Here is a 14,726-nt window from a genome sequence, read left to right as displayed (position 1 = left end):
AGGTAAAGAACTCGCCTGGCAATGAAGGCGACACAGGTTCCATCCCTGGATCGGGAGAAGGAAGTGCAACCCACTCCAGTATTCTGGCCTGAGGAATCCCATGGGCAGAGGAGCCTGGCGGGCTACCGTCCAAGGCAAAGCAAAGAGTCGGACAAGACTTAGGAACAAAAACAAAAACCCTATAAAGTCAGCACCTAACATTTCAGTTCTGTCTTGGAAGGGCACCTCATCTACCACAGGTCCCTATGGCAAAAGCTGCAAAACATTTTGATGCATTAAAATGCTACCGGGCCCCCCAAGTGCCCCAAACTTTGAAACAGGAGGTGGCTCTGCTACAGAAGGCGGCCATGCTGGGGCCGCGGGCGCCACTGGCAGCCGCATCTCCCAGGAGACCAGAAGCTCCGGCCGCTACGCAGCCGCAGCCCCGCCCCGCCTCGCGGCGGCCTGGGCCGCCCCGCCCCCAGCCCGCGTGCTGCGCATGCTCAGAGCGCTGGCCCCGCCCCCTGGCGCCGCGGTCGCAGCCATTTCGCAGCCGCTTTCTTGCGAGTCGCGGTTCTCTCGGCCGGTGTCCGTCGCTAAAGGCCGGTGCTACGGACGGTCCTAAGAGGGCTGTGCTCTCGGGCAGCAGGAAAGCAGACTCGGGTAAGCGGAAGACGGCCTTGTGGCTTTCGCTGAGCCGGCGCGGCCCCGCGGCCCCGCAGGCGGGCTTTGTTCGCCGGCGCGGGCGGTGGCGGGTGGGGGTGGGGAGCCGCCCCGCCGCGGTCGCGCGCTGCCCGCCGCGCCGCCGGTGGGGTCCGGGCCGCTGCGCTGGTGCCATGGTGCTTCGCGCAGCCGTTCCCGGCCCGCTGTGCGGAACGGCCAGGCCGCACTTCCTTCTCCGGCCTAGCGCGGCGGCGCGGCTCTCGCCGCAGAGGGCAGGGCGGGGTGGGCCCGCCGAGGCGCCGCGCTCGCCTTAGGCCCCTTCGGGCGTTCGGGCCGCACGGAGCGGGCCGTGGTCTCGGGGGCGCTGTCCTGCGGCCGCGGTGGACACAGGGAAGGGGTGAGGCAACGTCCCAGCCCTCCCTCTCCAGAGGCGGGGGTGGGGGTGCGGAGGCAGGCGGAACGCAGGCGCCTGCGGGTTTCCGTAGAGACGGCGAGGAATTCGTGTAAAGGGACAGGGCCCCTGGAGATCGGTGGCGAGGGCGGGCGTTCCGGAGGAGGTGGACCTTTGAACTGTCGGCCGTGGGCGGAGGGTGCGTCCGCGCCGCAGGAGGGGCGGAACCGCGGAGGCCGAAGGGAGTACTGAGTGTTAACGGGCAGGCGGGCGTTGGAAACTGAAAGGAGGCCATGTGACCGTAGTGGGCTGAGAATTGAACGGAAGCAAGGATTCGCGGGTAGCTGGAGTGGAGGAAGTGGGGATCGCTGACGTCACTCCCGTTCTCCAGGTGCGCAGAGTGGTAGCAGGGGGATGGGACACCTGCCTTGGAAGCAGAAGTGGGCAGTGGATGAGCGGTGGACTACTTGGCTGGAAATTCTGGGTCCCCCGGTTAGGAGCTCTGTCTCTTGATGCAGCTTATTCTTAGTTTCCGTTCCGTCGCTCAGTCGTGTCCGACTCTTTGCGACCCCCTGGACTGTAGCCTAACCAGGCTTCTCTGTCCATGGGATTCTCCAGGCAAGAATACTGGAGTGGGTTACCGTTTCCTTCTCCAGGGGACCTTGCCGACCCAGGGTTCGAACCCGGGTCTCCCGCATTGGAGGCAGACGCTTTAACCTCTGAGCCACCAGGGAAGCCCTATTCTTAGTTTACTCCCCTGTCAAAAGGGAATGATAAGAATGCTTTTTCGCACAGTGTTGTAAAGGTTAAGTGAAATAGTTCACATAGATGCTCCTTTAAGGATGCCGACGGGCACACAACAAGGGAAAGCTATAGAGGATCTTCAGGGACTGGGTAGATCCCACACCGTAACTTGGTGGAAGGTAGTGTCATTTGGGGAGATGGGAAAACTGGGCTTGAGGGGAAGAAGAACAGGTTTGGGGGAGAAGTTTAAAATTCTGTTTTGACTGAGATGCCAAGGTAGCATCCAAATGGGTCTGTTAGATGAACTTGGTTTTAGAGGTTAAAAAAACTATGCATGTTTAGTATATATTTGGTTATCATTAGGGTATAGTTTGGTGTTTAATATTGTGGAGTTAGATGAGACTACCGAGGGAAGAAGGAATTTGATAGTGTAGTCCTTCATATTCCTTGTTACTCGTTCACCTTGAGGGCTTGTTTTTTTAATTATTCACGGTTGGAATTTGTAGGTAGATACACTTAGCTTTCCACAGCTTCTCGTTAATAGGGTTAACGTAGTTGGCAGACAAAGGTGCGCATCATCAAAGCTTGGTTTTTCCAATAGTTGCAGACATGAGAGTTGGATCATAAAGAAGGGTGTGGGTGTGTTTGTGGTGTGTAGGTGTGTGTAAGTCACTCAGTCGTGTCCCAACTCTTTGTGACCCCATCGACTGTAGCCCACCATGCTCCTCTGTCCATGGAACTCTCCAGGCAAGAATACTAGAGTGGGTTGCCGTTTCCTTCTCCAGGGGATCTTGCCCACCCAGCGCTTGAACCCGGGTCTCCTGCATTACAGGCAGATTCTTTACTGTCAGAGCCCCAAGGAATTGATGCTTTCAGATTGTGGTGCTGGAGAAGACTCTTGAGAGTCCCTTGGACTGCAAGGAGATCAAACTGCATCCTAAAGGAAATCAAGTATGAATGTTTATTGGAAGGGCTGAAGTTGAAGCTCCAGTAGTTTGGCCATCTAAGAGCTGACTCACTGGAAAAGACCCCGATGCTGGGAAAGATTGAAGGCAAAAGGAGAAGGGGGCTGCAGAGGATGAGATGGTTGGATGGCATCACTGACTCAATGGATTTGAGTTTGAGCAAACTCCAGGAGATGGTGGAGGACTGCCTGCCTGGTGTGCTGCAGTCCGTGGGGTCAAAAAGAGTCTGACATGACTTAGCAACGGAACAACAACAGGGTGACTGTGACTACAAAATAAACTTTATACTAAGTCCAGTTTGATGACACAAGACTTAGGTGCTAACAAAATACACTGAACATTATCAGAAGACAGACTTAATGCTTGAAATGGGGTTTCTTCTCACATCACAGCAAATTGAATTTGTAGTATATTTTCTCTGGTTCTAAATTTAGTCTCAGATACTTAGCTAGTAATTTAAATTAAGATTTTAGACTTAGGCTAGGTATCTTTTGCTATCTTATAAGGGGAGTAGAGGGAGAATGCTAACAAGTGCAATATGTTGTACTTCAAGATGTAATATTTTCAAATTTTAATGAATATCAAGGCCTAAAGATTTGGTATAAAATATTCAGGCTCATTAATTATTTTTAATATAAGTACTGGTTAATTTATGTATTTGGACTTACTAGCTATATTGCCTACAGCTTTGAGGACAGTCTGCTAGGAGACAATGCAAATGAGGGTAAACTATTGAATTTATATACGAAATAATTGATGGCCATTTCTTAATATAGTAGTTTGGGTTTGAACTTAGGTCTCCACTGTGGATAACTTGGAAGTTGCTATCTATGCCAAAGTTTCTTCCCCTGTAAAATGATGATATAGTAGGATGTATCATCTATATCTCCCACAGTTGTGAGGGTTAGATAAAACATATAAAGTGCCTTTTGTAAAAAGGAGATTATTTAAAATCTCTTTTAAGAAAAGGTAAAAATCCCATGTAGTTACCTAAAGATAACCATTTGGGGGGGATAGTTCTTTTCGAGTCTTAATTTATTTATGCATACTTCTTGTGTAGTACAAATTAAACTTTAGTATTCTGCTTTTTTTTTTTTAACAAAATGTGATAGACGTTCCAATTTCATCATTAAAATTTCTTAATAGGTAATGTTAATAGCAGCATGATGGAATATCATGATAGAATATACAGTGCTTAACATAGATTTTCAGTAAATTTCAGCCATTGGATATTTCCAGATTGGTAATTTCCACTGTTTACTCTCATAAATAATGCTGTTTTTAACTAACTTTTTTCTTAGGTCTGAAGAAGACACTTGAATCATGGGTGATGTTAAAAATTTTCTGTATGCCTGGTGTGGCAAAAGGAAGATGACCCCATCATATGAAATCAGAGCAGTGGGGAACAAAAACAGACAGAAATTCATGTGCGAGGTATTTTTAAAAAAATACAGTTTGCATTTATATGACTTTAAGACTTATTTTATTATTAAAGGAATAATGTTTTCTGTTTGGAAATGTTAATGTGTTGTACATTGGGATATGTCCTTTATTGTGACTTGCCTGCTATTTCTATCTCATTATAAATCATTTTCAATTGATATGAAATCAGTCATTTAAAAAAAAAAAACTTCTGGCCACACCACACAGCTTGGGGGATCTCAATTCCCTGACCAGGGGTGGAACCGATGCCCCATGCAGTGATAACACTGAGTCCTAACCACTGGACAGCCAGGGAATTCCCTGAGCATTACTTTTAAAACAACATGGTAGGTAAATTATTCTAACTAGAACAATGCGTCTTTCACACTTTATGCACTACCAGTAGTGCAGATTAGAAAAATTGGACTGTCTGTAGTTAGTTACTAATTCCAGTAGAAAGTAGGTGCTTTCTTAACTGCTTCACGCCCGAGTGCTTTAAAATAAATACAGGTAGTTTATTCTTTGGTCTTGTAAAATCAGATTTTAATGTGGAACTTAATGTTGCATTAGAAGAGATTATCTGAGCCACGTAAGTTGACATTCTTGTTTTTGGATTAGTTTATCACTGTACAGTATGAATTGAGCATTTTTTTATAAGACAGCCTGTGAATTCTCTTAGGTATGTTGTTTTCACTATGTTTATAAAGTATATCTCCAATAATTAACTGTAATCCCTTAATGGTCTAATGAAGTATGAATTTTTTAAATCCCCAAAATACCCAGGTCACTCTCTCAATATATTTTTTTCTTGAAGGTTCGAGTGGAAGGATATAATTACACTGGCATGGGTAATTCCACCAATAAAAAAGATGCACAGAGCAATGCTGCCAGAGACTTTGTTAATTATTTGGTTCGAATAAATGAACTAAAGAGTGAAGAAGTCCCCGCTATTGGGGTAAGTATGGCCAAGCTCTTGAGACATATATTATAAGGTTGTGCTAATGCAGTATGTATGGAGGCACAGTGTGATAGTTTTTCAGTGTTGTTTTAAAATAGTATGTTAATGTGTTCCTTAGTGAACCTTGGGTGTGATTTGTTTTCTTAGAACTAGGATGATTTCCTAAAGATTTGATTTCATTTTCATTATATACCTGACTTGGGGATTCCCTTTAGTCTGTATGTCTTAGGGTTTTACATATTGTATTCATTCAAAACTGATTTTTCAGAGCCTGTTGTATTCTGTGTACTTCAAAAATAACATGTTAAACAATATAAAAATAAGTAACATTTTAAGATACATTTGCTCCCATTGACGTTTTCTTAACAGAGTTAAAATAGTATTTGGTAAATAGTAAAATATCATTCTTGTGTTTTTGATACCATAATTATTTTTAATTATATTGTGTGTGTGCAGCAAAAGTTTTGAAAAACTCTTAACTAAAAAGTGAAAGTTTGAATTTTCACAAAAATAGTGGTATTGCTGATGTTTTTAAAAACAGTCATGGAAAAAAAATCACATGATTTAAGCAGATGCCTTAGGTGTTACATGAAAGTTCCAGTTTTTATAAAACCTTTAGGAATAATATATTAATTTCAGCATCTTTCAATGGGTTTTTGTATTCTGATTTGCTTATAAAGGTAAAAATACACGTTTTTTTACCTTTCCGTTACATTTACCCAGGAATTGAGTTTACTTTCTATTATGGTGTGCCACTAATTACAAGATTTTTAATTAGGTTGGTTGAGCCATCTGTAAAATGAAGAGACTGGACAAGGCGACCTTGATTCTCTTTCAAATATTTGCCCCATTGTCCTTTGTTCCATGTGTTATGACCTATTCTAGTTGTGTGGTGTTGTTTTTTTTAAGCCTCTTCCTAGGTCTGTTGGTGGCAAACTCTTTTATGTAAAAATGTTTTTATTTTACCTTGAGTAGAAGATAACGCAGTTCTGAGGTGCCAATTTTCTTTCAGCACTTCAAAGATCATGTTGCACTGTTGTCTTCCATTGTTGTCTGATGAGAAGTGGGCAGTAATCAAATCATTTCCGCCTATATGTGTTTTCTTTGGTTGCTTTATTTTTTTCTTTGGTTTCCAGTAGCTTGGCCATGATGTTTTCTTTGTACTCATTCTGCTTAGATATTGCTGAAATTCTTGAATCTGTAAATTTATGTCTTTCATCAAATATGGGAAGCTTTTGGCTTTTTTTTTTTTTTCCGAATATTTAATTTTTTCTTCTTTTTCTGGGACTTTCATGTTAACATATATGAGAAACCTTTTGAAAGTATTTTGGAGGTCCTGGACAGTCTTTTTCTCCTTTCTCTAATTTTCAGATTGGATGATTTCATATATATGTTCAGTATATGTTAAAGATAATCAGTATCTTCAAGTTCACTGATTGTTTTCTCTGTTGGTTCCATCAGCTTTTTTTTTCCCTCCCAGATACTATCTTTTTTTTTTTTTAATTCTAAGTTTATTGCCTTTTTTTTTTTAACAGGTTTTGTTTTTCTGGTGGCATTTCTTTTCATTCATTATAAGCATCCATTCATAATATGACTGAATTTCTTTTATGTCATTGAGCATAGTTAGAATAGCTGCTTTAAAATTCTTAACTGCTGATTCTAACATCGGGGCCATCTCAGGGTTGGGCTCTGTTGATTGTGCTTTTGAGATTTTTCCTCTTTGTATGTCAAATGATTTTGAATTATATCCTGGGCATTGTGACTATTATATTTTGGAGACTAAATAATGTTAGTCCTCCAAAGAGTATTTATTTTGTCATTGTGTTGTCAAGCAGTTAATTTAGTTGGACTCAAGTGCCAGCACTAATCTTTTGAGTGATAGTTCAGCTCTCACTTCAGTTTTCTGATTCTGTGCTTGAAATCTCTCCTGCGTGTATATAATTTAAAGGTTAGCCAGAGATTTGGGGAAAGTTTATACACAGAGTTTGGGGTTCCTCTTTGTTTCCTTTCCAGGATTTCTTTCTCACTTTCTAGCAGCTTTGGTTTCCCCAAATTCTTATCCTTTAATACTTCCGGCCAGAAAGACTGGGTTAATTTTTAGCTGTCTGAGATGGTCTTCCCTAGTAATAAAAAGCATAATAAGCTGAAATTATACTTTCTATTTTTTGCTTTCTCATTTCAAGTTCCTTCTAGAGTTTGCCAGATTTTGTTCACTTTTTAGTGCCTGTATATAGGTGAGAGGAGTTTTAGGGTTTTTGTTTTTCTGGAGTTCATGTTACCTGCAGGAGTTAGTGTAGTAGGAGCTACTGGGCCATACCAGAAATAGTATCCTATTTTCAATTTTTTCTTGTTAGCATTGTAACACATTCAGATCTTTTCCATTAAGGCTCTAACTATGCACTTTCTACTTTCTCCCTCACTTCTACATTGGCTTTCTTACAATTCCTCAAATAGGCTAGCGCCTTTTCCATCCCAAGACTTTTGTACTTGACTAGTCTTTCTGCCCGGAGAAGGCAGTGGCAAGCCACTCTAGTACTATTGCCTAGAAAATCCCATGGATGGAGGAGCCTGGTAGGCTGCAGTCTGTGGGGTCGCTAAGGGTCGGACACGACTGAGCGACTTCACTTTCACTTTCACACGTTGGAGAAGGCAATGGCAACCCACTCCAGTGTTCTTGCCTGGAGAATCCCAGGGACGGGGGAGCCTGGTGGGCTTCTGTCTATGGGGTCACACAGAGTCGGACACGACTGAAGTGACGCAGCAGCAGCAGCAGTCTTTCTGCCTAGAGTCCTCTTTCCCAGCCATCCTGTTGAAAATTACAAATCTGCTGTTAGGCTGGTGGTCTGTCTCCTTTCACTGTTTGATTTTTCTCCATAGCAACTAGCACTGGAGAAGGAAATGGCAACCCACTCCAGTGTTCTTGCCTGGAGAATCCCAGGGACGGGGGAGCCTGGTGGGCTGCCGTCTATGGGGTCGCACAGAGTTGGACACGACTGAAGCGACTTAGCAGCAGCAGCAGCTTCTAGCCTGGTGCTTCTCAACTGGGAGTGATCTTGTCCCCCAGGGATGTTTGGCAGTATGTGGAGACATATTTGTTACAACTGGAAGGCGATGATGGCATTATTGACATCCAGTGGGTAGAGGCCAGGGTTGCCGCTGGACACCATACAATACACATGAGAAAGCTTCCTGAAACAGAATCACCCAACCCAAAATGTCGTTTATACTGAGATCCAGGACCCCTCTTTAACCTATTTTTTGCCCCTAGATCCTCATACTGTAGTTCATGAGAGCAGAGGATGGGGGTGGGGGGGTGGCAGTTCCTGTGTTTAATTCATTGCTATCTCCCTAGCATCTAGAATAGATCTGGTCCATACAATAGGCACTTAATATTTTTTGGTTAGATGAATGAAGGATGAACTTGGGAAAATATTATATCACAAGCCAGTCTTTACCATACCATCTGTATTTTACCTCCCTGTCCTCACCAAACCCTGTTTGTATCACTTCACTTGCCCTTTCACGCAACAGAATGTACTTGCCAAAAATGACTTATTTCTAAATGCCAAGGATACTTAAACTTTTTTTTATGGTGGGAAATGTCAGATGTGTGTCAAAGTAACACTAGGAATAATATCACAAACCCCTGTGTTGCAACGCTTTTCACCGTGACCAGTCATGATTCATCTCTTAATTTCTATCTACCTTCTTCCTTTTGGATTATTTTGTGGAAAATCCCAAACATCCTGTCATTCATCTGTTACTATTTCAGTTTGTATTTCTAAAAGGTAATCCTTTTTGAAAACATAGCAATTCCATTATGAAACCTAAAAAAAGTTTCTTAACGTCCCCAAACACCCAATCAGTACTCAGGTTTTCCTGATTGTGCCATGAGTCCATGTTTAGTAGTTTACTTAAGTTATGTTCCAGATGATGTCTGTGTGCTACAGTTAATTGACGTCTGGTGTTCTCATCACCATAGATTCTCTCTCCCTCCCCCTTCTCTCTAATTTTTCTTTGGAATTTGTTAAAGAAAGCATGTTCTTTATTCTTTAGTTTCACACACGTTAGATCTTGCAGACACAGCCCCCTGGTATCATAAAGTATTTCTCTGTTCCTCTGTTTCCCGTAATTGGTGGTTAGAGACTTGATCAGATTCCAATTTGATTGGAGTAGAGGGGCAGACACAGGAAATCTCCAAAGATAAGTCTGTACTCCCATCAGGAGGAAGCACGTGATGGGACGTTAGCAGCCATTGATACCACTGGATTTAATCCTTCAGTAAATTTCTTTGATTTTTTTTTAGTTCAAATAGTTTTGTAACAAGAAACCACCTTTTAAAAAAACAGAACCTCTCTTTATCAATCATTTAGTTATTCTGGGGTATAATTATTCAGAAAATGTTAAAATGTTTGATTCTCTCCCTTTAACAGTTAAGTTTGTCCCTAGTATATTCTAAAGGTTATCGATTAGGTATTATTCCCAGAATTATGAACTCATTGATTCAAATGTGTAACATGTTAATACATTCATTAATGTTTTTGTTGCTGTTTAAGTTGTCCCATTTTTAGCTGGTAGGACCTTCTTCTGATTGATTTTTCAGTTCATTTAACCTTACCCCTTAGTCTGATCACTTCCTTGCTTTGTGGTATATCATATGTTTGACTCAACTTGAATTTTACTATTACAGATGTGGAATCAACCATTTGTTAAGATCCCTGGTTCTTTTTCTTGGGGGGTGGTGTTCAGGGACCACAAACTGAGTGCCAAGAGTTACTACTAAATTGGTCATTGTTTAAGCCTTTTCAGTGTACAAAGCTTGGGAAAATTTTTTCCAAGACAAGGTATATTCTGAGTTCAACCTGATGCTTCCAGTTTAAATTTAGAATGGCAGAGCTTTTGCTCCCTTTTTGTGCATTTGTTTGTCTGTTATCCCCCCAAACCAAACTGTTTCCTCGCAGTGCCCTAAATAACATAATTACTCTTGCTTTATTCAACAATACATGTACAACAGTCTCATGCTGTAAATTCCAGTGCTATTATCAATAATGCAATCACTGGAAAATTTAAGTTTTTGCAGTTCATTTCATTTTTAGGATATATCCTACTTGTTGTTTAGTCACTAAGTCATATCTGACTCTTTGCAAATGGACTGTAGCCCATCAGATTCCTCTGTCCATGATATCCCAGGCAAGCATATTGGAGTGGGTTGCTGTTTCCTTCTCCAGGGAATGTTAACAACTCAGGGATCAGACCACATCTCCTGCCTGGCAGGCGGATTCTTTACTGCTGAGCCACCTGGGAAGAAGCCCCCATATCCTCCTGCAGACTTAAAAATGACTGCACTTTCCCGTTGAAATAATTCCTCTTTGTGATCGTTCTGTCATCTCTATTCTCTGGTTTGTTGTCATTTTGCTTTCATTTTTAAGGATCATTTTTGTAAAACTGGACAATTACATTAAATAGTTTCATAATTTTGTTAAATTAATGAAGCAAGTGTATTTAGAAAAGTCTGACTTCTGTCCCTGCCTCCTCCATCTTCTTTCCTGTCAGGTTTTTGCTTTTGTTTTTTAGTTATTAGTCACCCTTTTTTCTAACTCTAAGCCAAAAAATTATGTATAATAATATTCCTTACCCCAGCTCTTTATATTACTAACAGTATCTTGTGTACACTTTTCTTTTTCTTTTCTTACCTGTTTTTCACTTCAGTAGTACCATAGTTTATTCAACTAACCTCTACTGATGGATTTTTGTGTTTTTTACTGTTACTTATAATGCTAAAATGAATAGCCGATGTATTATGCATGTGTATGCATATAAATTTTTGTATTTTTGCTAATCTGTTTTGGGGAGAGATTTGTTGAAATGGAATTGCTGGATCAAAGGATGAGGCATACGTGCTTTTGCAGGCTGTTACCATTTTCTTTCTCTGTAGCATGAGAGTTGAATTATTTTGCCTTCCCACCATGTCAGTCATTTCTAGTGGTTCTCAACAGGGGCGGTTTTGGCGTGTCCCCCCAGCCCCCATTGCATATTTGACTGAGAACAGGGGGAGGGTTGCTACTGGCATCTAGCTGGTAGTCCAGGGGTATTGCTAGACATCCTGTGATCAAAGCATCATTCCCGCTTTGGCCCGGTTGGTTCATTCTCAACTGGAGCTGTTAGTAATTGCCCTCCACTCTTCCCCAGTAGTATGTTGGACACCTTCCATCCTGGGGGCTCATCCTTCGGGCTCCTATCTTTTTGCCTTTTCATACTGTTCATGGGATTCTCCAGACAAGAATACTGGAGTGGGTTGCCATTTCCTCCTCCAGTGGATCATGTTTTGTCAGAACTCTTCACTATGACCTGTCCATCTTGGGTGGCCTTGCACAGCATGGCTCATAGCTTTATTGAGTTATGCAGAAAGGTAAATGATATATACAGCATAAAGTGATCCCAGTTTTTGTGTGAAAATTATATTCATCTACATAATTACATAATCTCCAGAGAGAAAATTACAGATATTTTTACTCCCCTTACCTTTTCTGCCTGAAATGAGAACTGTTTTAAAATACTGAAAGCAACAATATTAATACTGTGAGGAAAAGGGGGTGACACATGGGCCTCCTCTGAGTTTTAAAGAACTTAATGGTCTGAAGGCAGCGTTACTGACCTTGCCTTGACCTTTCCTCTTGCAGGTAGCACCCCCTCCCCCCTCAGCTACTGATTCATCTGATGCCACAACAGATGATGGAGGTCTACCAGCAAACCTGGGAGGACCTCTTCCTCCACATCTGGCTCTCCAGGCAGGTAAGGACTTGAATGTCTGCACATGACTGAGAATAAGATACACTGTCTTGCACAGTCATCATCTTTTTCTCACTTGGATAGCTAGAAATAACTATTCTGAAGTCCTAATGTGGAGAGAACCAAAAATCTTCTTCATAAGTTTGCAGATACCACCAGATTATTTAATCTCTTATTAAATGGTACAGCTCAATTCCTTTCTGTCAGTAGATTTTGATCTTTGGATAGATTTTGCACAGGCTAGAATAGTTGGTTAAAGGGGTTTTATTTACTGCCCTATTTTTGTTTTTAACTTGATTCCTACCAAATATTGTAGGCTTGTTTGTTTGCCACATGGGTCCCAGTCACTGCTGAATTCTGTATATATCAAAACTTTCATTAGTGTGTCCACTGTGGGGTCAGTTACCTGGAATGTTTGTCAAATTACCTATGTCTCAGATCCGATGTTTATGAAACAAGGATAACAATGTTTATTTACAAGATTATTTGAGTAAACTTTTAAAAAGTATTAATAAACAGTTTTAGGCAATATTAACTATAGTTTTTACTCTGCTTTCTCATTAAAATTCATCACTTTTTAACACCTTTTTAACTTCTTATTTCCATCTGTAGCACTAGCGTGTAACTTTCTTTCAGGGTCATATCTAGTGAAGAAACAGTTACCATTTAATCAGTTATTACATATGTAATAACTTAGAACTACATGATAATGTATGCCAGGTTATCAGTCACTTATGATCATTACTAGCAGCACCCTGTTGCATACCATCTTTACAGTTAGCAATTTAGACCTGTATTCAGTGAGGTAACGCTTTGTAAGTAAGTGACAGATTTCAGGTCCATTTCCAAATAACTGAAATCTTGAATTTCTAATAATAGAGCTTTGAAATCTAAATTAGGAGTAGTTTTTAAAAATATTAACAGTGTTTGTACAATTTGACTCATTAAAAGAACATCATTTTCTTTCCATAATAGAAAATAATTCTGGAGGCGGGGGCTCTGGCTATGTGCCCACCTGGGATCGAGGTGCCAACTTGAAGGATTATTACTCAAAAAAAGAAGAACAGGAAGTCCAAGCGGTAAGGCTGTAACCGTGTATTCTCCTAGAATGTGATTTAGGACCTGGTTCGTGGCACGATTTAAAATATTTGCAACTTTATAATTTCAGTTCGGTTTAGTTCAGTTGCTCAGTCGTGCCCGACTCTTTGCGACCCCATGAATCACAGCACGCCAGGCCTCCCTGTCCATCACCAACTCCCGGAGTTCACTCAAACTCATGTCCATCGAGTCGGTGATGCCATCCAGCCATCTCATTCTCTGTCGTCCCCTTCTCCTCCTGCCCCTATAATTTAGTGATTGTTTTAATTAATTATTTGAGACTGATAGTTCATGCAAAACACCATAAACCTAAGCTACCTGTTAATTCCAGTAGAATTGCCTGTGAAATAAAACTGTTTTTCCCTGGTATTAATAAAATGTCTGTTCATCTGCTTTGTAGGAGACTTAGTTGCCTCAGTAAACCTCATTTCTTGAGCACTTGCAGTAAAAGTGCTTTGATAAGACAGCTTACTTTTCTAACTTGATAGATAGATAGATACTTTTATTTTTTTGGCCAGATAGATACTTTATTTTTTTGGCTGTGTGCAGCATGCAGGATCTTAATTCCCTAACCAAGGATCAAACCCATGCCCCTTGTAGTGTGGAGTCTTAACCACTGGACCACCAGTGAAAATCCTTTCACTTTATTTGTTTAAAGTTTTAAAAACAGCCTAAAAAAATTGGTCAAAGGTTTCTTAGGAACAGTTTAATGTATAGTGCATTAACCAATAGCTTGTTTATACAATAGGACCGTCACATGGAGTAAAAACTAGTTTTGGCTCAGTTTTGACTAGGATTAGAAGCTGTTTAAAGACAACTTTTGCACTTTAAAGCATGGTACAAAGAAATTGTTGTTGTAGAATTGTGTATCTTAAATATACATAGCACCATGAAGCCAAATTTAATTATCATTGATTCGATAGACCCTTGAATCTGAAGAAGTGGATTTAAATGCTGGACTTCATGGAAACTGGACCTTGGAAAATGCTAAGGCTCGTCTGAACCAATATTTCCAAAAAGAAAAGATTCAAGGAGAATATAAGTACACCCAAGTGGGTCCTGATCACAACAGGTTTGCTTGTTTCACTCTTTTCCTTCTATAGTAAGTTAGGGTTTTGTAGAGTTATTGTTCTGTTCTTGTATGTGGCATCTGGTTCAGTTTGTGGATAAGAAGCAAATGGTGAAAAGATACGTTCCGTTGACCAAGAAAAATTGTCACTGATGTGTAATGTGCAGTTTGCTATGGTTTTCACTTAGGAGTGTGATTTTTAAGAATAAAATCACAAAAATATTCTGTGTAAGCAAAAAAAATCTGCTGTTTGTGTTGTTGCTAGACTTCTGGTTCTCGTATGAATCTGAGAGGCAAAATGTAGCCTCAAGTAATGGTTTGTACATGTTTGACTTAAAAGTCAGCCAGAGGTAGTGAGTTTATTGTTCTCTGTGGTATTAGAAGCAGTTATAATGTTTATTTCTTTAACGTGTCAAGTTAGACACTTAAAGTTTAGAGTCTTCAGAGATAGATGGTGTTACATCTAGAACCAAATTTCCCATCGGCTTTGAAAGTTGCCTGTGTTCGAGTCCTATTAGTGAAGTTTTAAGGGGCTGTTGTGAAGCTGAAGGAGAGCCTCCGTCTTTGTATGTGAGTTAAATTAGCACATTTTTGTTCTGTTAAATTTCATAAAACTGAACATACAGGGAGGAGGAGGTTCTCACAGTG

At 40.9% G+C, this 14,726-nt stretch overlaps 1 protein-coding gene across 1 annotated transcript in view; it reads left to right on the top strand.

Annotated features, from left to right (window-relative positions):
• The first annotated feature begins 496 nt into the window (after positions 1-496).
• DHX9 (DExH-box helicase 9) overlaps positions 497-14,726 on the top strand; it is a 42,509-nt gene continuing 28,279 nt past the window's right edge. The window contains exons 1-6 of the mRNA XM_055419129.2: positions 497-642; positions 4,044-4,176; positions 4,979-5,119; positions 11,803-11,914; positions 12,887-12,990; positions 13,933-14,081. Of these exons, the coding sequence (XP_055275104.1) occupies positions 4,066-4,176; positions 4,979-5,119; positions 11,803-11,914; positions 12,887-12,990; positions 13,933-14,081 (617 nt within the window). The 5' untranslated portion in view covers positions 497-642; positions 4,044-4,065. The remainder of the gene's footprint in view (positions 643-4,043; positions 4,177-4,978; positions 5,120-11,802; positions 11,915-12,886; positions 12,991-13,932; positions 14,082-14,726) is intronic.

This window comes from Moschus berezovskii, chromosome 17, assembly GCF_049115385.1.
Source record: "Moschus berezovskii isolate FMDL1 chromosome 17, NW_MosBer_1.0, whole genome shotgun sequence".
NCBI classification, from domain to species: Eukaryota; Metazoa; Chordata; class Mammalia; order Artiodactyla; family Moschidae; genus Moschus; species Moschus berezovskii.
Note: the sequence above shows the minus strand (reverse complement) of the source record. Positions and strands in the feature narration are given on the sequence as shown.